We start from the raw sequence: 25,352 nt of genomic DNA, 5'->3' as shown, positions 1-25,352 counted from the left end.
AAAGAGGGATGGAGGACGGTGTACAGGACAGTTTGTGACACTTAGAAAAAAAACATTGTCTTACCTTCCTGGGTTTGACTTTGTCCTGGTGGTCATACTGGAAGATACCCTTATAACTCAGGCCAAGCCACCACGGGATCCCCTGCTTGTCCTGATGCAAACAACAAAAATACGTTAGGAGAGGTTTGTGCCAGTGTGTGTTTTATGAGAGTGTGACAGAGGCAGGACAGACAGGAAGGCAGAGAATAAATAGCTTAAAGCTATGCCATATCTCCAAATCCCAAGTTGGGACTGGAGTGAACAAAAATGTGTGTATGTATGTGTTTGTGTGTGTGTGTGTGTGTGTGTGTGTGTGTGTGTGTGTATGTGTGCGCGCGTGTGTGTGAGTAAGAAAAAAGAAAGAGTAGTAAAATTGTACCTTTACAGCATAGTAATGTACTCCATATGTGGGGAGAGACTCTACGATGCTCATGTAACTGTAAAGAACAGAGAGGCAGAGACATCAGGATCATGGAGAACAGAGAATGGACAAACAATGTCGGACACACACACACACACGCGCGCGCCATCACACACACACATACACACACACACACACACACACACACACACACACACACACACACACACACACACACACACACACACACACACATTCTTACTTGACAATAGCTTGGCCTCTGGACTGCCCACTGAGCTTCTTGTAATGTTCTATGACCCGGTCCTCACTACAGAGCAGGACACAAATCACAACAAAAATATAATTAAAAACGGGGGAAAAAGCATCGGAGTGGTAAAAATAGGAAAAGGAGTAACAAAATAGTGTTTGTGTTCTGGTGGTTAGACTGGTGACTGGATAGACGCTCACCAGTAGGCCAAAGATGGGTGCTCCTTCAGGGCCTGGGTGGGCAAAGCGGGAAGCTTTTTCAGGTCAGATCTCGTTGCATCATTGCTGGGATGGAGAGACCACAAGGCATGATGAGAACTATTACCACATGAAACTGCCCATCTTTCCAGTGGGCAAAAACAACTTTGTTCAAAATGTAATACTCCCACACTGAAACTGACTGAGCAACACTCTAGAAATGAAGACAGAGGAACACCTACTTAAATATTTAGCATGGCAAGTTGAAATTAAACGGAAATTTTCCTAAAACTGTTCGAGGAAATGAAAAGTTAACTTCAGAAAAAAGAGGGGGAAGGGGAACAATAATTAGTCAGTAGAGAGGAATGAATGCTGATGGCCTGAATGTTCTGCATTTCCGAGACTGATGAGCTGGATACATAACTGGCTACTGGGCGTTGTCTAGCACTGAACAGCTGCAAAGATATACACGGGGGAGACAGAGGAGGGGAAAGACATAGTGACAGAAACACAGAGAAAGGGGTGTGTGTGTAGAGTGAGAGAGAAAGAGAGAGAGAGAGGGATAGAGAGAGAGATGGAAAGACGTAAGACAGAGAAAACGAGGAAAGCAGAGACAGAGAGCCACACAGAGAGCCAGAGGGACTTGGCCTCAGACTCAGCTTTCAAACTACCAGTGGCAGGAGGTCCTAATACCCCAGTCTAATCCCCCAGCCTCTCTCTAGCCTCCACCCTGGTCCCAGAGGACAGGGGGAAGCCCTGAGAACAACACAGCCTATGAGCTAATGCCCTGGAATAGATCCAGTCTGTATCGTCAGGGATACATTCAGCTATGTGTAAAATCAGTTAATCAGTTCTGTGTTTGGACTGGTTGGTCCCCATAGCCGTCTCAATAACACCTCATAACGTAGGTGTGGTTGTGTGGACAAAACTGTTCAGAGGGGCAAGAGGGGAGGGGAGGTTGTAACAAATATGATGTAGTACCATGATGTAATGTAAAAAAGAAACCCATCTCAACAAGTCATGGAGTCATTCACATCCGATCGTATTTTTCTTTAAATTCAATTAAAATTATTTTTCAGAAACACTGTCAAATACTTGAAACAAGGGAGAATAAGGCTAGTGCATTATTCTTAGTACCTCCACGACTACCAACAAGATTCAACAAAACTCTGCCTCACTGTGGGAAAAAAATATTTACTTGTGCTACACAAGGGGGAATTATTTGAACCAATTTTAAAGAGTCAACATTGGATTAGTGGCAGTGAGAGATATAAATCCTATAGACTTTTCATTTGGAGCTGTACTGTATGTTTCCAAGCGGATTTGGGGTCACTGGGGTGTTGAGAGAAATGTCTCCATAGTGTGTCACATTCCAGCCCTCTGCAGCATGTCTTGTTTATTTACTCCATTCACTAGTGGAAATGAGGTCAGAGGTGACAGCTCTTATAGTCTCTTATCTGTGCTACCCCATAGAGATGACATACATTTAGATCAACATCAGAGGCAGAGCTATACATTTGAAGAACCACATGTGGGGCGTACCCTGAAATGTACACTAAACTTTTACTGCAAGTTCCATAGCTACATTAAATAGTTACACAAGGCACATAAATACACTTTGAGTGTGCACACAGACAAACGCATAATGTATGTGCACTCATGTACATAAAGTCACAGACAAAGCTCAATCATATGATCCAGTCTGCTGAAGTATAAGGAAACCTTATTGTGCCCCGTTGAAGAGCTCTGTCCTTAACTGGAAGGAAGTCATGCACTGCAGAAAACTAGTCTCTTTTGTCATCTCCCACACACACACACACACACACACACACACACAAATGTGATCCAGCTCTCCTCATGAGTGGCAGCACAGGATGAAATGAATGATGAGAGTGGAACGGGGTTGGAAGGAGATGAGGGGGGAGAGATACAAGCAAACAAGCAAAGAAACAAAGGCAGTTCCCTGGAATTAAGTGCTCCAGTGATGTGCCTCAGTGCTCAGGGGGGCAGAGAGACAGATAACCCACTGTAATGAGTGTCATTCTCCCTCTGTCTGTGCCACTACTTCTGACAGGGGAAAACACACACATAACCTCGACTAACCCCGTCATTTTGCAAAACAAAAGTCTGGCAATAGGCAGATAAAAAAAAAAATTCAGTTGTCTAAAACAGATCTAATATCTCAGCGACATGGTCACACAGCTATCCAGCTTGGGTTGGGTTGAGTAAATGTGTGCGCAAAGCGTGCTTCAAGGTGGACTCAGGTGAAACAAGTGTTACATGACATTTTTACTGTGCTTACCTTGTGAAATCACCTTTAGCCTCCTGTGGAATAGAAACAGAGAGAGAGAGAGAGAGAGAAATAGAGTGAGATGTAATGAGAAGTTACATATGTACAGGTGATCATAAAATCTCAGTGATGTACTTTGTGTGTGTGTGTGTCTGCGTCTGCAGATGTTGGTTCTGTGTGTGCATGTGAGTTTGCATAGGTGATTGTGTGGTCAGGCCTGCTGTGCTGGAATCAGAGAGAAATTCTAAACCTCCATCTGGATTGAAACCTCTGAAGGCCTACAGAGCAGATACCTGATACGGTACATCTGCACCTGCACAGAGGACACACACACACACACACACACACACACACACACATCCACGCACGCACATACACAAACACACACACCCACACACACACACACACAAACCACTTAGCCCAGTCTCTCTGTGTAACCTGACCTTGCAGCATCACAGTTAATGGACTAACCTACTCAGAGAGAGAGCTGAGAGTAGTAAGAATATGTGACCTAGAAGAGAGTTTCCCTGCTGCTCTGTGTTATATTAGTACTGACTGACTGCACCAGGAATTTAGTAACTACAGTTTGGCTACCAACAAAGACAGCTGAGGTTTTAAGGATTTAAAATCTCCCGGTTTTGCTGCAGATTAATGACAGATTGATGACTACATTAGATAATGTGTGTTTAATCATGGACAATTAGGATCAAAGGCTTGAGTTTGTGGAGACATTTGGGAGAAGACTTCTGACTGTTTGACTGCAGAGCAAATGACTAATGTGTTTGGGTCTGTGGGCAAATATGGTTATATGCACAGAGACACAAAAGGCCAGGGAAGAGAAGCCAGAGAAAACACACATGCACGCACCCACACACACACACACACACACAAATGCAGGGTTCATCTTACTTGTAGAATATAGGAGGCCAATTCGAAGACAACCTCGCTGTCAACTTCGATAAGCTCCTGCAGGAGAAGAGAGAGAGAGGGAGAGAGCAGAGGGGAGGGACCATGAATGACACATTTTCCTGATGCTGTCACAAAGAGGAGAAAATTAACACATTTTCTTCCTGTGGTGGGAGTGAAGTTGAACGTGCCTCTGATCTTCATACATTCTGCCATGATAGCTTGGTAATCCCTTTCATCTCCCTGCCCCTCCCCCCCCTTTTCCTTCTCTAATTTCATGACCTCCTCTAGTGGACGGGGCTCAGAGATTAGCAGAGGGAGGGGGGTGAGGTGGGGGAGGCATCAGGGATATGGATGCTCCGGTTACTGAGAAAACAGTTCTCAAAGGTCTCTCTTTATTTTGTCTCAAAGTCTATTTCACTCATTATTTGAGGACAAGTGGCAGCAGACGGACAGAAAGGAGGAGAGAGGGGGAGACAGAGAGGGAGGGAAAAGGGAGGACAAGGAGACAAAGAGAGGGGAGACAGACAGGGAGAGAAAGAGAGAGGAGCCAGCCTGGATGATTTAATGTCCCAGTGTGTTTGTATGAATGTGTGAGAAAGATTATGGTTTGAATACTTAGTTGTTCTTTTAACCACATCATCCTGCATGATTACTGCTGGTTTGTGTGTGTGTGCGTGTGTGTGTGTGTGCGTGCATGTGTGGGCTGATGATTGTGTGTGTATCGGGGGCAGTCAGGGGGCAGTGAGTAGTGGGTCAGGTATGCGAGGAATGTTCCCTATACAATCCACCCTTAATTGGCTGAGAGATCAGACAGGCAGGATGAAACACTAGACAGAACAAACCCACCCTGAGTATACCACCCAGCGTGGATACACAACGTCACACACTCCCTGTGTGTGAGTTCCCACAGTGAGGCAGAGCACAAATTGCCCACTACATTAAAGAGAACAAAAACTGTCTAAGGAGAGGAAACATGAAAGACATCTTCTGTGCATGTGTAGTACCTTTACTAAATAGAAGTGCAGCTCGTAATACAATGTGATACTTAACTGCTTCCCATAGAGAACATTTTTTTTTGCCTGTCTCTCTCTGTAACAGCACCCCTGGATTTCTTTTACATGGTGACTTACAATGACTAAGCAGGCTCTTCTTCATGACTGCTGGTGGGAATGAACCTGAGACTTTCTGGTAGCAGGACAGGTTCTCTTCACCTGCCTGACTACATTACCACTGTCAATTGGACTTCACTGTCTTGCTCATCTATACTTACAATAGCAGTGTGAGTTTGACACAGTTCAATGCTTCTAAGTTAATGTAGAGGGACCCTCAAAAGCCAGTCAAAGTTTCTGTGTGCTTCCATATAGTTCCTATATATGTAGGAGATATTTTTTTATCTAATAATTCTGTTATGTCTTTTGAGTACATATATCTAAATCTACACCCAAATCTAAATCCACTAGGCTACTCTGTTGCCCCAGATGTGTGTGTTTGTGTGTTGTTCTGGGACAGTGACCGCATGTACTTACTGTTGAGCCTTCTGGAGATGCTGTGGACTTAATTCAACAAAAAACATCTGTGATGGGAGGTGCCCCCATGGTAATGCCAAAGACAGACCTGCTCTCACTCCCTCCCCCTTCACTGTACAGTATCATTCAAGCCAGGGTTCTATATGGGCCCCCAAAATAGCACAAGGGATGATTATTCAAGATCCTGTGTCCCAGTCAAAATATAATTCTGTACAATTTTCTCTATTGTGCAGACAGACCGGTTCTCTCTTGTGCAGCCTCTTGCAATCAGAAGTGTGGAAGGACAAGAAACATAAGACCACAAAAATTATACATGCGATGTACTGCTTGTGTACTCATAGGTGAAACACACAGAGTTTGTACACAAAGCTATTAAAGACACAAATATACTTGGTTGTGACTTTTTGGAAGTAATCAACAATGTTGCTACACAGAGAATAATCTAATGTTGTGACTGATTATTTGATGCATTATCAGAGCTGTCATCAAGCTTTTCAGTGGAAGAGGTTTCTGCTAATGTGTTCTCCGTAAGGCCATGGACACCCCCTTCTGTTCATGACGAATCACTGCACAGGCCTGTGTCACCCACTCATACTGGATGCATGTGTAGGGGTTCTTGGTGATCAAATGTTGAAAGAGGTAAGCTGGTGACTGGCTGTTCAAGTGTAATCCCAAACGATAATATGTAAGGCATGGAACTGAGTGAAACACACCATCCCCTCTTCAAACTGCCTTTGAGCAAGGCACCCTCGACTTGTTCAGTGAACTTGTTCAGTGGCTGCAGTAAATTAAAACGTTGGTGGTAGTGAGCAGCTCCCGACTCTAAATTGCTCTAAATGGATACAACCAAATGAATGTGAGGCAGGATGTTACTGAGGAAGTTCATGCATGCTCAGCAAATGTTCCCTGGGTAAATAAAACTTACCAAGAAGAAAAACCAAGCATTCTCTGAGTGGGATGTCTTGAGCCACAGATTGTATAAAAAGCCAGAAGTCACAATGTGTGCTTTTCTTTGCCTCTGGAGTATCTTTTCTGGGTAACTTGCTGTCAGTGTCTATTTAGCTGCCTCAACTGAATTGTTATTTGTATAGTCTAAATAAATGTGGTCCAACACTGACAGATGGCAGTAAATGTGTCGCATTTTTCATTAGTAGTTGGAATGCACTGCAGCACACAACATGATGTGTAACAGCTGATGCAAATGGATTGCATTTTCTGCTTCATCAAATCAATATGGAGGTTCACCGTCCAAGCAGGCCTCTCGAGGCATCTCTTTATTCAGAACCTAAATTGGCTAATTTTTGATTAGGTATAATGAAGTGGTGTATTCCTTGCAAAAATATACAGGCCCCACCTCTGCACTCTCACCTCCCACATCTGCAGGGAATTTTACAAGAAACAAAGCAATCCTTTTTTAACAAGTTCACAGCATATGGGATATGTTTTATGGCTAGAAAATATGAGTGTACCTTGTAGATGCTGGACTTGGCATTGAGGAAAAACAGCTCGATGGTGGCATTGTCCTTCAGGTAGGATATACTCTCTATGTAGAACCTAGAAGCACAGATAAGACAGCTCCAATACGACTGCAACAGCAGCGGCAACAAGAACATTAACCAAGTGTGGAATGTTTGTTGTTTCTTGTGATAACTAAGGATGTTTTTTTTTTCTCTGCAGGGTGCTCTGGAAAATAAAAATCCATGAATTAAAAAAAAAAAAAAAAAAAAAAAACAGAATGAAAATTGTTGTAACGTCACATAGAGACAAGAGAAAAAAATTGTACAATGATGAAACTGACCACCGGGGGGCAGACCGTACCAAAGCCTGACCTTGTACACTACCATCCGCACCTCTCACTTCCTCTAAAACCGATTCCCCATCTCTCACCATGCTGCCTGGCACAGATCCATTAATGTGTGTGCACATTCCGCAATTGGTGTGAGTGTGCATGCTCTCTCTCTCTCTCTCTCTCTCTCTCACACACACACACACACACACACACACATGTGCACATGCCCACACACACAGTAAATGTGCACATGATGCACTTCACACAATGTCTGACTCTCTGCATCATCAGCAGTGTGTAGTGACACACACACACACACACACACACACACACACACACACACACACACACACACTGACTGGTAGCTACTGGCAAGAGAAACACAGTAACCCACTTCTGGCTGAGCAGTGAGCAGGGAGCTAACATAATAATGCAGTCTAAATTTAGCTTATGAATGCATGCAGAGCCAGAGGGGAGCTACGGTGGTACGCTAGGAACCTCCTCTTTGTCAGCTGCTCTCTGGTGGAAACGGACATCAAAAAGATGTTATACAGCAAAGGTGCTCTCATGTGTCACCTGACACACATTTCGAAGCAGTTTCTTTCCTCTAACCCACCAATCATGTGCATACTCTGCACCTTAGATCACACATACTCATGCACATGCAGACACACACACACACACATATCCAGAAATGCACACATGTACACACAAATTAAACAATTTCACTTTGTGACCTGGTATTCTCCACCATCAAAAGCGTGAGTGTGTGAGCACGTGTTTCTATGTGCTTGTGCATGTGAATATCATGTGTCAATTTGTTTGTGTGTATGTGAGTGTGCGCGCACATGTATATGTCGAAGAGGTATAGAGTGAGGACGATTGTAGCTGGATCAATATTGCAGGGCTTAAATCGCGTTATCCATTGAGCTGCTAGAGAGAAAGAGAAGAGCCTTGTCGATATTCAATGTGAACATTTAATTACAGTCACACTCTTGATGAGAGAGAGAAACACACACATACACACACCACCAGCACACCACTAAGCATACATTAAAAACAGCTACTGAATGAGCAGGGGTGGGGAGTCAGTTTCTATTAGGCAGACAAACACTGATAGATAGATACATAAATAGATAGATAGACAGATAGATGTGTATATACATATATAAATTCATGCAAATACATGATGCACATGTGCTTGTGTAGAGACACACTCTCACATAGCCTGTATTGGGCTAATGAAACAGAGCAGCTCGGATTGATAATGGATTCAGGTCTGACATTTGGACTGATTGTAGTTCTATCACAGTCCAGAATCTGTGTCTATGTGTGTGTGTGTGTGTGTGTGTGTGTGTGTGTGTGTGTGTATGTGGGTTTCTAGAGAGGGAGAGAGAGAGAGAGGGAGAGAGAGGGGGAGAGAGAGAGAGAGAGAGAGAGAGAGAGAGAGAGAGAGAGAGAGAGAATGTGACATTTGGTGTGATTGAGGTTGGAGATTGGGCTGTTCTGCAGAAGACAAGGGGGGGTGAACCCTCAAAATGGTGTCAAAGTTCACAAGGTCACAGCACCACCTCCAAATCCTCAAACACCTATTAGTCTATGTAAATACCCCACCACCACCCCCCACACACGCACACACACTCACACTCACACACACACACACACACACACACACACACACTCACATGCTCTCACACACACAGGCACAGCTCCGTTAGAATTAGATATCGCTCAGTTGCTTCATTCTGATTTTATTACTTAAACTTCCAGTTGAACAGCAGCGATTAATCTAACTCAAGCGAAATTGTACCTAAAATAGCTGCTTTGGCATCAGAACATACAAATCAATCTACACGACTTCTGCTTTAGTATCACTGAGTGTTCCACTGTACAAAGTGAACCCAGGCCACCCAAAAATGTAGCGAACAATGGATCTTGTGTGCTAGGAGCATGATTTTGTCAAGTAGTCGCGTAATTGTATCATTGCTTGACCCTTATCGCAAATGTCAGAGCGGAAAAATGGCTATTCATGACATTGTTGAGTTGAGCTGCTGTGCGTCACGTTACTATGTACGTTGCTAGCCAAGGTTCTGTCCCTGGGGTCCACGTGACATCGGGCAGATATGTTAAGGACAGAGAGCACTAGTGGACCCAAAACAAAGCACTGGCTTTTCCTTTCTGGCTGTATATGTATGCACTGCACTGTATGTGCGTGTGCTTGTATGGGGTGGAGTGTGGGTTGGGTGGAGTGTGCATTTTTATGTGGGTCTTAGAAAGGTCAAAAAAGCTCTCCTTAGATCATGTGCCTTTTCTCTACTTTTAAATAGCCTAAAGTGCAGATAAAACATACACACAGACACACCAACACACTTGCACTCTCTTTCTGTCACATACACACAACACAGTGCCTGTGTGCAAGTCAGGAGCTGGACCTGTTTTATATAAGAGTGGGGCCATTGTGTGAGCAGTACAAAGGGCTGAGAGAGGGCTGAGGGGTGGGGGTTTATTTCATAACCTTGCCACAGCAGGTTGTAGCAGACAGGGCTTTTATAGAAGAAGAGCCTTTAATACAGTGACAGCAATAAGAAGAGACTACATGGGCATGTGGTCTATCTTATAGATGGTGCTGAGGTGTACAGAAAGGAGGGTAGAGATGGTACAAAAGGGCTTATTAGTGACACGTGAGCGTTTACACGTTTTTTTAATGCTCTGTTTGGTGTGACATGAACAAGTGGACCCACTGCAAATGGAGTCTAATTAAAAAACATAATATTTTTTTGTTGCTGGTTAGATTTTACAGAGAAATATACAGTGCTGATAGTACACAAGAACTCGCCTCCTTTCCCGATGGGAAAGTATTTTCTCCTCTTGTTTGTAGTACAGCACTTTGTAGTCATGGCAAAGCTGTTTGATGGGATTTGCATGGAGCGCATACTGATGAGCTCTAAGAGGCTCACGATTGGTTGAGAAGCCCTGTGGCGGGAGTTAAACACTGAGGTCAAAGCAATTTCAAAGGCGCCTGTCATAACTGACCTTGTTAATCTGTTCTCATTACCACACAAATGCATGTACGTACACAAAGACACCTGCACCAAAACCCACACAGTCACACACCACCTTCAAAAAGAGACCAGGGCGTGTGTCAATGAGGCGCTGATGTTGATGAAGAAGACTCACCTGACACAGAAGTAGAGGACTATGGGCCCAGACTTCTTGGGGAATTCATGTTCTAGTACCCTCCGGTCCAACTGCAGCCAACTAAAATGGCCCCTGATGATACAAAACAAACAATCAAGACTGAGCACACTCAGGAATGTTTGATAAAGGGACTGAAAATATCAGGAAACAGCAAACGTGAGCACTACTAGTGACCATCTAAAGCAACACTCTTTGTCCTTTATTTTCTTTTCCTTTTACCCTGCCTTCCCTTCCCTTTTTTCTTTCCCCCTCCTCTATACCTCACCTCTCTTTTCTCTCTCTCTCCAACACAGAGGAAAACTGCAGAGGCAGCCTGTAACCCTGGTAACCCTGCATGGTCTCCTGAGCAACATCTCTCTCTTTCTCTCTCACTCGCACTCTTTCCCCCTCACAAACTCTGAGTGGTCAGAGTTCAGGCGTCTCCCGTCCCCCTGAGATACACAACAAATCTACACATCACAGCGTTAGCCCAGGAGGACCAACACTGCACAGCTGACTTTGCTTTGCTGCACTAATTCTACCGTATCTGGAACAGCCATGTAAATGCCATGCAGCAGTTACCAGCCCAGCTAGATATCAGGGGGTCCAGATAAAACAAAGGGAGAAAGTGACACACAAAGGCCATGGTGTTGTTTGTATGTAAATCATTCACATGAGTGTTTGCATGAATAGAACAAGATAATCATCATGCTGTGCCCTCTAGTTCAGCTACCACAACAAATAAACAAATTCATTTGAATGCCATTTTTGAATATCAAGTGCACTTCTCAGGTGACATTCTGGCAAGTGTGTCATACATCACGTGTTGTTTGCCCAGCAGAAGACAATCAAAGCTCCAGCTATGACTGCCAAGTAACTATGGATGTAATAATACAGTCAGATAATTCTTCAATGGCATCATTATGGCTGCAAAGAACTTTTTTTTTATTTCTAGGGGAAAACAAAATAAAAATAGAAGTGCAAGGTCTAAACATGATGACAACACAGTCTCTGTAAGTTAAATTTAAAACTTAAAAAAAGACTTTTGTGATGCCAGCAAAGTTTCTATTGGCACAACTTTTCTCACTACAAAGGTAGTGCAAACAGAAAAAAATCAGTTTTGTTTTACAGATCTCTGAAACTACATTGCTCATGTTACCTGTACGCCATTACAATACTTCTGCACTGCCTTTGTCTTATCAGCTGTTTTCTTTTACCATTTTGTTTTATAACTGGAAATCGAAAATGCCTCAAGTCCATCCAGTCGCCACGATCCAGGCGTCCACTCAAGAGTTGTGTCAAGGTGCTCAAGTTGAGTCAGCTGGTCTCACCATAGTGTGATGACCCAAGCTCTCCAATGTTCAAACAATGCAAAAGAGATCCCAGACCATTTCCCCTTATGCATTTCATTGATTTTCCACTACTAAAGAAAAACCTAGAGATATTTTTCTTCCAACATTTTCTTGTATATTGGCAACAGTGCAAGGTTTGCAAGCTCAAACAGCGTGATCAAGAGCGAGAGTGATTGCTAATGGTGTGCAAATAGTTATCTTGCTATGGCACAGCACTGATATACTCAATCCAACTTGAACATGATAGTCCCAGGTTAATGAATGATCCTTCATACCTTTAGTTTTCTGTGACATTACTCTTGAACTGAGACTTACGTTTCATCTGTGTAGGAAATGCCAAAGTACTCCTTCTCCTTGAGGTTGAAGTGAGAGGCCACAAGGTCCAGCAAATCCTTTGCCATCAGCTTGGGCTGCATGGAAAGAGAAACATAGAGTATTATGGTTTGTAAAAGGGGGCTTTGTATTTTCAGTAAGACATTGTTTTGTATGCAAATGTAGTGAGTTGTTGTGCACATTGTTGTATAACTGGAAGTGGCTATTGTCACACAGAGTGATAATTAATTCTATCAGATATTGATTTAGTGCAGTGACTAAGCATTTTGACAGACACAAGGAGAAAAAGAGAGAGAAAGAGCCAGAGAGAAGAGGATAAATGAGTGGAGACAGAGTGAGAGAGATGGATGGAGTGTGTGGATGTTGCTGACAGAGCAGGTATCTTGCTCTTCCCCTCCCTCCCTTCCTCTCTCCTTTCTGCCTTTGTGACCCACACCTCTACTGCAGAGTCATACCTCTGGGCTGAACCACTATACTGCAGGAAGAGGGCTGCAGTGAGCGCAAGACCTCCCTGGATTTATACTGTGCTTCTGAGCTATATGCAATGACAACTTCCATTCGTCAAGACGCTCTGAGCATGCAGAGCATCTTAAAACCAAGCAAAGGCCGGAGACTGCTGCCATATGCTGCTGGTTTGTGACATTCTGAGTAACAGCACACCCCACCCTGAGGTTAACCATGGGTGTGCCTCTCTACCCACACACACACACACACACACAAATGTACGTGTACATTACCCTCATGCAAGTTTGTCTGGGAGTGAGCAACACAACAGTGCACAAGAGGAACACATGTGCTATATGTGCAAATTACTAAATGCAGACACACACACACACATCTATAATGGCATGGTGTGCACATGCAGAAGAATCTCTCCCAGAGGTCTTCCACTATCAACATACTGCAAAGCTAAAGCTTCAGTGGCAGAAGCTACTGAGAGCTATTTAAAGAAAAGGTAATGATGTCATGCAGACATCACACACACACACACACACACACACACACACACACACACACACACACACACACACATCTCCACTGACCTAGATCCCGTATAAGAGCTACGCCTACACACAGAGATCCTGCTACACAAAAAGACTCTGGAGAGAATAGATGCAAAAGAGACGCTAATGTATGGTGGATGGTGAATGACGTTCTCACTTTACATACCAAGTGATAAACAGTTGAACACAACACAATGACTGTACCTGTCCATTCTGTCTTTGTGTGCTTATCTCTCCTGATCTGTCTCTGTCTGTCACTGTATCTGTCTCTCTGCTCTCCTGTCTTAAAGTCTCTGCCCCCTCTCCTCCCCCTCTAATAAGTGTTTTGGTTCAGTCTCAGACATGGACCCTGGTGGTCTCTCATTACCACACAGCAGATGACTGCCCTGGCAACAATGTAAATTAAGCAACATCCACGCCGCCACAGCTTAATAAACAATAACCAGGGGACAGGAGCAGAAGACAAATACAGTAACCAGTGGGAGAGACAGAAAACATTTTAGTTTATTATTCCTGTAGAAAACAGGAATAATAACCTATTCATAGCCTGCTGAAAATACTTAGGGTCAAGGCAAATCGGGTAAAAACAATCAAATTATCAACTAAAAGACCTAACACCAAAATCAAAAGTGCATGACGCAGGTGAACAAAATGACAAGGAATCCTGTTGAGTTTCTTCCCTCAGCGCAACCATGAATACCAAGCAGACTACAACAATCACATGAACTGCATTAGATAGGATAATTGAGTTTGGTTCCCTCTTCAAATATCTAGTCACGGTTCACACACACACACACACACACACACACACACACACACCCAACAGCACACTGGTGAGAGGGAAGACACCTAACGACGGATGTGTAATAATGTTTAGGAGGATACCAGTAGTGATATGGACACTGAGTGACAGGTAATAAATGATATGGTATACACACATACCCACAGACAGAAAGACACACTCCACACAGATACAAATGCACGCACGCACACAAGCACACACACACACACACACACACACACACACACACACACACACACACACACACACTGCAGAGCCATCTATCAGACAGGACAGGTCTCTGCTAACTTAGACAGTATTAGTGCTAACAGACATTTAGCCTGTGCTTCCTCAGCAGCACAGGTAATTAAACAGTGTAAGAATTACAGGGAGGTGCAAGTGAGGAGGAGACGCACTAATGCATACCGACAGACACCAAACGACAAACTCACAACAATAACTCACACGGGTGTCTGGCAGGAAGTCATACCCAGTCTCTGTAAACAGCTGGCTCGGCTCGTGGCGCCTCCCAGGCTTGTTCAGATTCAGAAGAAGCCAAACTGATTTTTTATGAACTTTGAATGCAAGGTTTGTTAGGGAAATGCTGTGACCTAATTAATAACAGATTCTTGCTTCCTTCATGCCATTCAAATATTAGTGTAAGTGCTTTGTATACAGCCCGACAGGACCCCCACTTCATGCTAAGTCTTAAAAAGCTTAAGTGTCCCTGTAAAGGTGCACTATACAAAACTGTCGAGCGTTGATTTAAGTGAGGATCTTTTAAGACTCAACTGAAAAAGACATGGTATTAGCAAATACTTTGCCGGTGAGTCAGGCTGTAGACTCAACCATCCAATTACATGTTTACTCCTCATTTTTTGACATATGAGTCTAAACATCCTCAATAATATCAACCCTTGGCATAGTTCACCTTTAAGTGATGTTAATTCTCTAATACATACTACAAGACATTGGAAATTGGAAAGGGAATGTTGTTCTAACTTGATCTAAATGCTCTATTCACTGACCTCCACAATTTTAGCCTGAGGGAGTGACAGGCTATGATTAATGTGTATTGTTACCCTATGGTGTATTTGGTGGTTCTTTTCCACCTTTATAACCCAGGCAGTAGGTGAGTCTTATTCCTGGCACATAGCTCTCTGCCAATGAGGCATTGCTCCATAAGCAAACCACAGAAGACACACGATCAAAGGAAGGAGGATGGGGATAAGGAAGAGGAAGAATGATACTTCAGGGATTGAACAGTGTGTGGGCCAGCACCGCCTGGCATGGTTGGGGGAACTTTTATTGGAGCCTCAATACGAAAGACTTGACCACAATGCTACTAAATTATCATTCAAGACATGATATGGCCCTGCAAAGAAATACTGTGCAGTACTGGTATGATGCCTCTTTGACTGACAATATACAATTCGGTGTGCTTCTCTTGACTCCCTGCATGGCCCAACACCTCAAGAAATCCTTGTTTAGAAATCAGCGGAGCTCTGATCCGTTCCTTCAGCACACAGAAAACTTAGAAAAACATTGTAATTCTCTGTGGTCCCACTAACGACTCAATGGCCTACTGAACATCCGCTCAACGGAGAGAAGGGAGGAGAGAGGGAGAGAGACAGGGGGAGAGAGAGAGGGAGAGAGAGCAGTATCCTGATTTATATGACAAAAGTCTGTTAATAACATCCTCTCTTCCTGCCTTTCCGTCATGTGCTCTCCCTTGCTAATTTTTTCATCGCATCTTTTCATAAGCCATAAACCGCCTTACAACAGCCATTGCCGCACTGTAAAAACAGCATTAGCCCGCTCAGTGTATATCATGTGTGGCAGATAGAGCAAACACACGTTAAACTTACACAACAAGCTCTGGCCTCAAAGGCAGAGCTGGAATGATGACGCTAAATACATGCTGACCTGAATGTAATACATTAGCATGAAATGCTCCACTTCTTGTAAATTCTTTCTTCTTCCTTCCATCTACTTTCTTCAAATATCCACTTGTTTATCTTGTTCACTTCATCCTGTGTGTCTCATCTCCTCTTCCTTTGGCAAAGATGATGAAAGGATGAGAGGAAGAGAGGAAAGAAGGATGGATGGATGAGTATATGAGGAGATGAAGAGCTGATGTGACTGTATATTTGGAGGTTTAGAGGGACACAGAGGCAGGGAATGGTGGGAGCGGCAAGAGAGAGAAAGTGTAAGAGAGCAGAGCAAGAAAATGAGAGATTGAGCGTTGAGGATGGATAGAGAGAGAAGGAGAGAAGAGTTGAGCAGAAAGAAGTGCCAATTTGAGAGAGAGGATCAGTTCTGGCAGAGTAATCAAATCAGAAAGTCTGCAGACCTATTCTTGACTCTCCCCTCCATTTTCTCCCTCTTTCCATTCCCATCCCTTTAGTCTCATCTCCGTTCCCTCCATCCAGGGCTGTCCTCTGCACTCTCATCTCGCTTTTCTCTCTCCCTGTCCACCTCCAGAGGCTCTGCTCCAATCACCCTATTCTCTGCTTGCTCTCCCTGTCTCTTTTCAGAGCAATTACCCTCTTTGTATTTCTGTCTTTCATTCTCTGTTTCCAGTGGGATTGGATAACAGTTAGACCCAAGGGGAGGTGAGGGAGGTCAGCAAGAGGGGAAAGGGGCTTCCTGCAGCCAAAACCATGAGATGGGCAGAGGGATGGCAAAAGTGACTGCCATCCACAATGAAGGGGAAGAAGAAGGGGGACCCTGAGAGCGACACACACACACACACACACACACACAGAAAGAAAAAGGAAGAGGAAAAGAGAGCAAGAGAGAGAGAGAGGGAGAGAGAGGGAGAGAGAGAGAGAGAGAAAGAAAGAGAGCAAAAGCATGGGTCCAGGATGTTGAGAAGCACACTGAGTGAATGAATGAATGAGTGAGTGACTCAGAGAGAGAGAAAGAAACAGAGCAATATCCTACAGCTCTGATAGGAAATTAAAATATTTTTCCATGACTAAGAACAGCTCAGTCAAAACACTTTTATAATGAATAATGTGTTCTTTCCTTCCTGTTGTCATGTCAAGTTTTGTGATGTGTACATGTTTAGTTCAATATTAATAACATGTAAGACATGGTTACGGATAAGGGTAAGGATCTGGGCTTGCTGCTAGACTAAATACATACGTATGAGACAAATTTATGGGGTAGATGAATTTCTCAACAGCTGCACAACACCCTGCATAACACCAGTACGTTAATGTTCCTATCCAGCAGGGTTTCCGCTATCCGGTAATTACCGGACTTTGACTGGTAAAATCTGCCGAAGCCCGGTAATTTTTAACCCCTCCAGTCAAAATGTCCGGTGAAAATATTCCCTCTAATCCAACTCAGAAAATATTTAAACAGTACAGAAGTAGCTATACAGTGTATGAGAGCTGAAAAATACCATCTAATGCAATGAACGTTTGAAACAAGTTGTAAAATACATTTAATTCTGGTATATTCCGGCACAGTGTAAAATTGCCTGATATTCCCTGACTTGGCCTGTCTGGAATACACCACAAAAAAAAAAAATCCCATATTATAACAAAACTGCTATGACTGTCTGAAAGCCTGGGCGTTGAGCTGAGAGAAGAGAGCTGGCGGAGGCACGGTGTGCGAGACTGAACAAGCATCCAAGCAGACTGGGCCAGAGCAGAACTGGCAAACGGCTAGCTAAGAAAGGTATGGGGTTTCAGATGGCTAAGGAGGGGGTGGGGGGTGGCGGCGAAGGATGCTGCTGCCTTCGGTCATTACTGCAGAAAGGCCTGCTGGGAGGGATGGATGGATGAAGGCAGGGGAGGGAAGGGAGACAGGCATGCTGCTTTGTTTTTGCCAAGACAGTTGGAAGAAGGAGCATTGGATATTAGAGAGAGGGAGGATAGGAGGTTTGAATAGATAGATAGATAGATAGATGGTGGATGTCTGTTGGATGATTTTGGGTCAGAGACAATCTGGGAGGACAGGAGGGGTGAAGGATGAAGAATGAGCAGTGAAGGGTGAGTTTAGGGGAATGAGATGGGATAAGAGTTTCTGTTTAGAACATCATTAGGACTGAACAGCATGTCTGGATGCAGGGCTGCAGCAGATCAGGGCTGGGTCTTGTCTGTGTGTGTGTGTGTAATGAGAGAGAAGGTGAGAGTCGAGAAGGAGCAATGTCACCACTTTCCCCTGGTCAGCAGTAATTGAGCCCCTTAGGACACGTCTCCATTGCTCTAAGGAAAGGGAGTCTGCAGAGAGAAAGGGAGAGGGAGGGGGGCAGGGACTCACCTGTACAAGGAGCTCCAGCTTCCTGTCGTCCAGGAGATGGACCTGACATCGTCTCCCCTCCGTCATCTTAAGAACAGAGAGAAACAACAAAGACATGCTTGTTTATTCAATAAACACTGCAGGCTTCAATTAAAAACTTTTCTATGGGTCTCAACTAATGCCAGTCAACAAATAACAACACAATTGCTCAGTGAAACTTCTGTTTTGAAATAGCATATATGTTATTGTGGCACCACTGTGGTGTGAAAAGAGCATGTTTACAGGATGAATCAACCCATCTACCATTGTGAGAAGCATGTGCTGTGTATGATAAGCCTTGCGATGTGTGTTTGTGCACATGGTATCACAACTCCCTTCAGGCCTAACAAGGTTAGTTCAGCTAAGTAGACACAATGGACCAATAGAGAGTGTTTCCTGCGCTGCTCTCTTCCTCACGGACATTTCTGGCATTCCTCCTTGAGCAGGATATCCATTAACCATCACTGGACTACAGTTGCCACAATGAGTGAAACCCCCTGCCTGCAAATGTTCACTCGATGTGTCTTTGTGCATCTGTGTTGTTGTTACAATGTTTGCGGAACAGAATGGCCAAGAACTGACAATATCCGTCTGCCAAGTTCAGGCGTAAACACTGAAGCAGGTGCAATGATGAAACAGTGAACTGTGGGAAACACAAGCCACATCCGTGTGTGTGTGCGCGCACACACATACACAAACAGGCTCAACCAAGCATTCCATATAGCCAAGCCGATTTCTCCAAACCTGTCCAGACATTTACTACAGCACTAAGCAACGAAAATCACTTAGATACAACACTGAGGTCTTATACATCCATGGGGAAATACTTCAGACCTCCAAACACAAAGGTAAAAGCTGTGCAAGATCTTTCAGCACAGCATGTTAATGTGTGTTTGTTGTGTGTGTGTGTGTGTGTGTGTGTGTGTGCGTACATGTGTGTGTGTGGGTGTGTGTGTGTGTGTACGGATGCTCTCAGCACATGTGGAGTTTCTCTGCTCTTCAACAGGAAGCGGGGACCCTGAGGAACACAAACACCCTCTTGCTCCTCCCACACTTCCCTCACATCTGGGAGCTGGTGGAGGATGGGGGGGAGCTGATGGAGAGGGGAGAGTAAGGAGGGGAAGGGGTGGTGTGGGCTTGCTGTTGAGCATTATCCAAAACCCCTGTCCCTACATGATACCATATACATGAACCCAGGTGTAACCTGTTTGCAAGGCTTGTCCAGGAGGATCATATTGGCCACCTCAGGCATTGCAATTTTGCATGGGTGTGTCCAAAACACCACCACTCTGATACACACCTACTTACTCATCTCTGAGCCCATGCTTGCAGTGGGGTGGCAGGTTAGAGGTGAGAGTTTAGCAATGAGCTGAAGAAACCAGAGACAGAAAGGGAGAGGAGGAGTGCCTTCTCCACATTCATGCCTGTGTGAACCCTGCTGAATGACTACTGGAGTGTGTGTGTGTGTGTGTGTGTGTGTGTGTGTGTGTGTGTGTGTGTGTGTGTGTGTAGGCTGCCAGGCACTTTGAAGGGTTTAGTTTACCCACCCACTCACCACTGATCTCCTGTGGTTTGAGGGTTTAGATTGGGTGCACCTGTGCACACACAAACTGACACACACACACACCCTTGAGTTTTCCAGTGCTGCCTTCAGTTTTCTTCTTCCACCAAAGTCCTGTCTTGGGATTATATTACCAAAACCTGCATGTTTATAGTGTTACTACTATTACTACTACTAAGTAATAAGTCAGTGATGTACACTTTATGTAGCTTTCAGTGCAGTGATACTGGATATCAGTCATGCACCAAGTAAAACACTTGTCAAGTGGAGGAAAAGTTGGTCCAGCTATGTACAGGAATCAACTGCTGAAATCATTTTGGTGCCTGTCTAAAATAACCTTGCTGCTTGTCCCTGAGACTTGTGTGGGCAAAACTGTACTGACATCTTACACAAGTCTCTTATATGCTGAATCGTGCAAACTGCAATGCAGACAGCGCACACAAACAGTGACACACACTCTCTCTCTCTCTCTCTCTCTCTCTCTCTCTCTCTCTCTCTCTCTCTCATGCGCGTGCACACACTCTGCTTGGGGCACCTGGGAATAGCACAAACCTTAATGTCAAGGTAACAAATTGCTGCCTGTAGGCTAAATTTAGGAGGCCCAATCTGGCCAAGACAGACTCTTATTAGTCTTAAGTATTCACTTTGTGGATTTGGACACATGCTGCTGGCTTTTCCAACCACCATAAAGATGAATGTCATAAAGTTTCTAAGAATAGCTCGTTGTAAATAAATGGTACTGAGCGAATACTCCGAAACTTGACGTGATGTTGCTGCATCATGACACAGCTTACACACACTGCACGTCTCAGACAGAACAGGCACCCTGGCATGTTGCTAATCATGACAAAATCAGCATCTTGTTGTCGATAGCCAGAAAATGATAATAGTCGGAGCAATAGTTGATGTTAACCTTTTACTTATGTTAGTAACTTAGCATTGTGACATTGGACTATATTGTGTCGAAATGGCAGGTATTACAGCTTACAACTACAAAGAACATGGGCTAAAAAATGCATACGGTTACATCATGTTGCCGTGTTGAGTGATTCACACTGTACCAAACCAACCCAACATTTTTGACCCATTACTCGTCAGGTTTGAATTGGCTAAACTCCATCCTTGAAGGCCTGACTCAGAGGTAAGAAACGATTAGACACAAAGACAAAGAAAGGGAAAAATGAAAAATGAACGTCTGCCCTGCAGTTGAAAGCAACCAAGTTCACCCCGTTACATTATTTATCTTGCTGAGAAATGCCACCAGACACACAGAGAATAACACACCATTGAGCAGTGATGCTGCTCGGTCAGTGCTGGCGACGACCGGGTACATTACCTTGCTAAGAAATGCTCCGTCCGTGTGAGGCTCCCATACACAAAAAAGCGGCTCCAAAAGAGGGGAAAACACCCGATTAGTCCCAGAAAGAAATGAGATATGTTACTGCCAGAAAATCATCACGAAATTCCCCTTTTCCCGGCCGGCCTAGAGGAGGAGGCACATCAGCATCCATGTTAGTGACCGTTAGTTAGATAGTTAAAAGCGACGTAGCTCTCTGTGCCGCCTGTATCCTCTCAACGGAGCCGTGATATCTCACATCACCGTTAGGAACGATGGGAATAACTCGGGAGTGATTAAAGCGGCGAGCTTGGATCGTCTTCCAAGGTTGGCTTCCCTTCACCCCTCCTTCCTTCCGAAGGCACGGAGCTTCTCACGGGGCTAGTCCCGGTCGACCACCCCCCTTTCTCTACCGTAATACCGGCGCCGTGCAGAAACGGTGTGGAAGTGCAGACAGGAGACCGTACCAACGGTCGCCGAACAAGGGGACGACCGGAAGAAACGGACGCACAATTGAATCTATCCACACGGCGTTTTACTCTCCACTTAGGCTTCTTTCGCTGCCTTCGCTGTCATTAGAGTTGCTCCGAAAAAAAAAAAAAAAAAAAAAACACGGGAATAATGGAGGCGAGATGTGGGGGCGGGGAGAGAGAGAGAGCGAAGGGAGGAAAGAGGGGGAATAATCTGCAACAGCTCACAGCCATGAGAAACTGCAGACCTCTCTCTCTCTCTCTCTCTCTCTCTCTCTCTCTCTCTCTCTCTCTCTCTCTCTCTCTCTCCCCGCGTGCGTTTGTGTGTTTGCATCGGTTTGCATGCGTGCACCCCGTGAACGTGAGCACCACTGACCCTCAGCCAGTCATCTGGATATGCACAACAATAAACCTGCAGTTATAATTTGGTGATGCTCTACCAAATTATGAGCAGTGACCACTTGCACAACTTCATATCAGATATACCTTCAGAAATTAATTTTACTATTGTATAAAAGTAATTCTTATAATGTTACAGAGTCAGTGGGACTGAGGAATAACAATGTAGGTATATTTGGCAGTTGGTCCACATCTCTCTAAAGAGTAAATAATATTCTGCAAGGAAAATTCACACAGAGTTTAGGTGGGGTTACCATCCACTAATCTGCCTTTCTGATGAGAATTCTCCCTTTTCCAGGCTGTCTTTTCCTGCCTGTATTTTTTGAACATGGATCTCCCTGCTCAGGTTTGGCTTGCTTGAATGATTTCTGGGCTTCGGACCACTTCAGCCGTTAGACTGAATCTCATTTTTTTGTATGACCTAAATTGGGCACTTGTGTTCACTTTACACAGCTGGAGCAGCAGCCGTTGAAACCACAAGGTGTTAACATAACAAAATCAATCCAGTTTTTGGTACCATAAATAGATCTTAGTGTGTGCTATGAAGGCAGGGCTGAGCCCAACCCGCAGTCAGTCAAGCCTTTGAATGATTCAGTGAGTGTATGCTCACCTGTTTTTTTTTTTTTTTTAATTGCATCGTAGTAAAAGTAATCCTCATGTTACGAGAAAATCATGAGGTAACATGGGCATATGTGTGTATTTTATGTACTATATATGCATGCATGTCTGTACTTGAGTTGGATTTGTCTCCAAGCAGAGCTCCCAATTTATACAACTTCTGTTACGTACAGCTGGGACTCGGCTGAAAATTAACATGACTTCAGAGCTAATCTAATGTGAGTTGGCTTTACTGACCAACTGTCAGCAATTATATTGTGTCTTTGCCAAACGCAGTTGCACCACACTTGAAATATGATAGGCAATGCATGGTCTCAGATCTAAAGGATTCGTCCAAAAAAAAAAAAAGAACCTTCTCCAAGACGTTAAGCAACATAGAGATGCAGTTTTAACATGCTGTTTGAAACATTTTGTTACTACTATAGTACATGTTGAGATTCTGCTCAGCTAGCTGAATGTAGAAGGTCAAGTGAGCAGTGAGGAGGTGTATCCTTTCCCTCCTGGAAGATTTTTCTGTTTCTGGATATTTTTGGCCTGTTCCAGACACCGGAAACTGGCCTGTCCAACTTAAACATCTCCAGATGACTCTTTCTTTGGCTTTATACGCATACACTTCCCTCCCTCTCTTTCCCTGGTCAAATACATATCTGCCTTTATTGGTAGCTTCCTCAGTTAGCTATCACAAGGGCCCTGTTGTTTGACCAACACAAGGGAGGGAGAGCGAGGGGGACAGTGCAGGCAGTGGGGGAAGGGGTTGAAAAAGAAACCAAAGGAGACAGTAGAAGAAATGCAGGAGCAAAATTTTGAAAACTTGAACTAAAAGAATATGCTGCTGTTTGGAATGGATATGAGTGTCCTGGCTCCAAAGAACCCACATGGAAAGGAGAGATATGGGGAGGCAGATTCAGAGACAGAAATGGCAAGGAAGATGAAGGAAGGGGAAAAAAAGCCGGAAAGAACCGTAATCAAGAGCCGTGATTTAATGACCTGTAGTGAGCAATGCTTATGGGTTACACTCCCCATAAACGGTCACCTTACCATGACCCACAAGGGTGGTTGCCAAGTAGAGCAAGGTGAGAAACACATCTAGGTGTGACATATCTGGGTCCTTACGGGGCCTTGTTATGGAGCCAGTGGGCTTCTATTCTGGGCTGGGGTGTGGTCGTAATGAGGTGCTGATCTGGTCTATTTCTATGGGTTTAGGTTCTAAAGGGAAAGATCTGGAGGGGTGAGGTGGGTTTAACAGGCGGAGGGTATTAGAGTCAGGTTTTAGGGTCGGGCAGGGGAACAGGGTTGATGGTTTGTGCTGGAAGAGGTAACCTATATTGGTGGAATGCGATATAAACAGCACTGAATGGTTAATTGAAGCAATATGGAGAATCTCTTTAACCCCGACTCTGCTACGCTGCGGTAGGCAGTGGAGGCTGACACACACTGCACCCTCTCACTCTCTGTCTCCCTCTGTCTTCCTCTCTCCTGTATTTATGGAGACTAAAGAACACAGATTCTTAAACACGTCATTTTGGGAGCAAGCACAGTCTGACACAAGCAATCCGATGGTGATTTATGGTACTGAGATCATTATAGCTGAATAAGCTTTATGACTCCTTGTCAGTTTTAACATAATGGTATCTGCATATGGTGCAGATTAGATTATGGCGCCAGATTGGGCACAACGTAGCTCACAGTATTCTACACTTTCAGTTCGGTGTGGGTGACAGAAAACCTGATGGGAGAATAATAATAGGGGCAAATCTAGTCTTCCCCATCTAGTGCTTCATGTAGTGGCTGAGTGAGACTGAGCAGGGAGGGTCATGGAAAGGCAGCCAGGAATGTCTAGAGAAACGTCTGACCAGGAGAGATCTGTTTTGTTTGTGCAAGTGTGTGTGCGTGCTTGTTCATGCATGTTTGTGTGTGTGTCTGTCTGTGTGTGTGTATGTGTGTGTGTGTGTGTGTGTGAACTCCACCCTCCTGCCCGTGAGTGACTTTGGGACTGAAATGTGGTTCCAGTTAGGACCTTTTAAAATCAGAAACACACTGGCACTTCAAACAAACAGGAGATATTTCTGTAGCCAGCTCTGCTTTGGTATTCTTTTACTACAATGCCATATTCTCTGACTTCTCCAAAACAATTCTCGTTTTTTTTTTTCTTTTAAAGGAATGTTTTTGTGATTTTTTTCACTATTTCTTTATACACCGCAAAAAACATCCTTCTGAACAACTTGCTTTGCTTACAACTGAAGAAAAATCTGCCTCTGGGATGAGATAATCACACTTGTTTCCAGTGCAGTTTCACTTGTTTCAAGACTTTTTCTGGGTGCCAACATGTGTAAATATGTTAATACACGAGAGAATGAGAGAGACCAGCCCAGTATAATATCAAGAAAATTACATTTGATTCAGGAAAATTCTGGAAACAAGTTGATTGGTAATAGAAACAAGTGGGATTGTCTCAACCTTAGGGCAGATTTTCTCACTTTACATAAGAAAAAAAGACCATAAGATTGAAATATGATGCAGTCTTGTTAAGATGGTGATTTTTGCTAATGTACTGTGCATGTAGTGCTGTGACTTGTCATAACAGGTATACTACAAGCAACAGATATGCTACTGAGGACATCAGTGGTTACCCTTTATATCAGATACTTT

At 44.0% G+C, this 25,352-nt stretch overlaps 1 protein-coding gene across 7 annotated transcripts in view; it reads right to left on the bottom strand.

Annotated features, from left to right (window-relative positions):
* frmd4a (FERM domain containing 4A) overlaps window positions 1-25,352 on the bottom strand; it is a 67,674-nt gene that overhangs the window by 20,198 nt on the left and 22,124 nt on the right. For 6 of the 7 annotated variants that reach the window (XM_030054668.1, XM_030054669.1, XM_030054665.1 and 3 more), the window contains exons 2-11: window positions 18,302-18,367; window positions 12,224-12,318; window positions 10,557-10,649; window positions 7,060-7,144; window positions 4,065-4,121; window positions 3,168-3,190; window positions 869-952; window positions 663-728; window positions 419-476; window positions 65-151 (exon numbers count right to left, since the gene is read on the bottom strand). In XM_030054668.1, coding sequence (XP_029910528.1) covers window positions 65-151; window positions 419-476; window positions 663-728; window positions 869-952; window positions 3,168-3,190; window positions 4,065-4,121; window positions 7,060-7,144; window positions 10,557-10,649; window positions 12,224-12,318; window positions 18,302-18,367 — 714 coding nt within the window. Of the gene's footprint in view, window positions 1-64; window positions 152-418; window positions 477-662; window positions 729-868; window positions 953-3,167; window positions 3,191-4,064; window positions 4,122-7,059; window positions 7,145-10,556; window positions 10,650-12,223; window positions 12,319-18,301; window positions 18,368-21,216; window positions 21,814-25,352 lie in introns of those variants that run through there. The other variant, XM_030054670.1, reaches the window with a different exon arrangement.

The sequence above is a fragment of the Myripristis murdjan genome, chromosome 6 (assembly GCF_902150065.1).
Source record: "Myripristis murdjan chromosome 6, fMyrMur1.1, whole genome shotgun sequence".
In the NCBI taxonomy this organism is placed as follows: Eukaryota; Metazoa; Chordata; class Actinopteri; order Holocentriformes; family Holocentridae; genus Myripristis; species Myripristis murdjan.
Note: the sequence above shows the minus strand (reverse complement) of the source record. Positions and strands in the feature narration are given on the sequence as shown.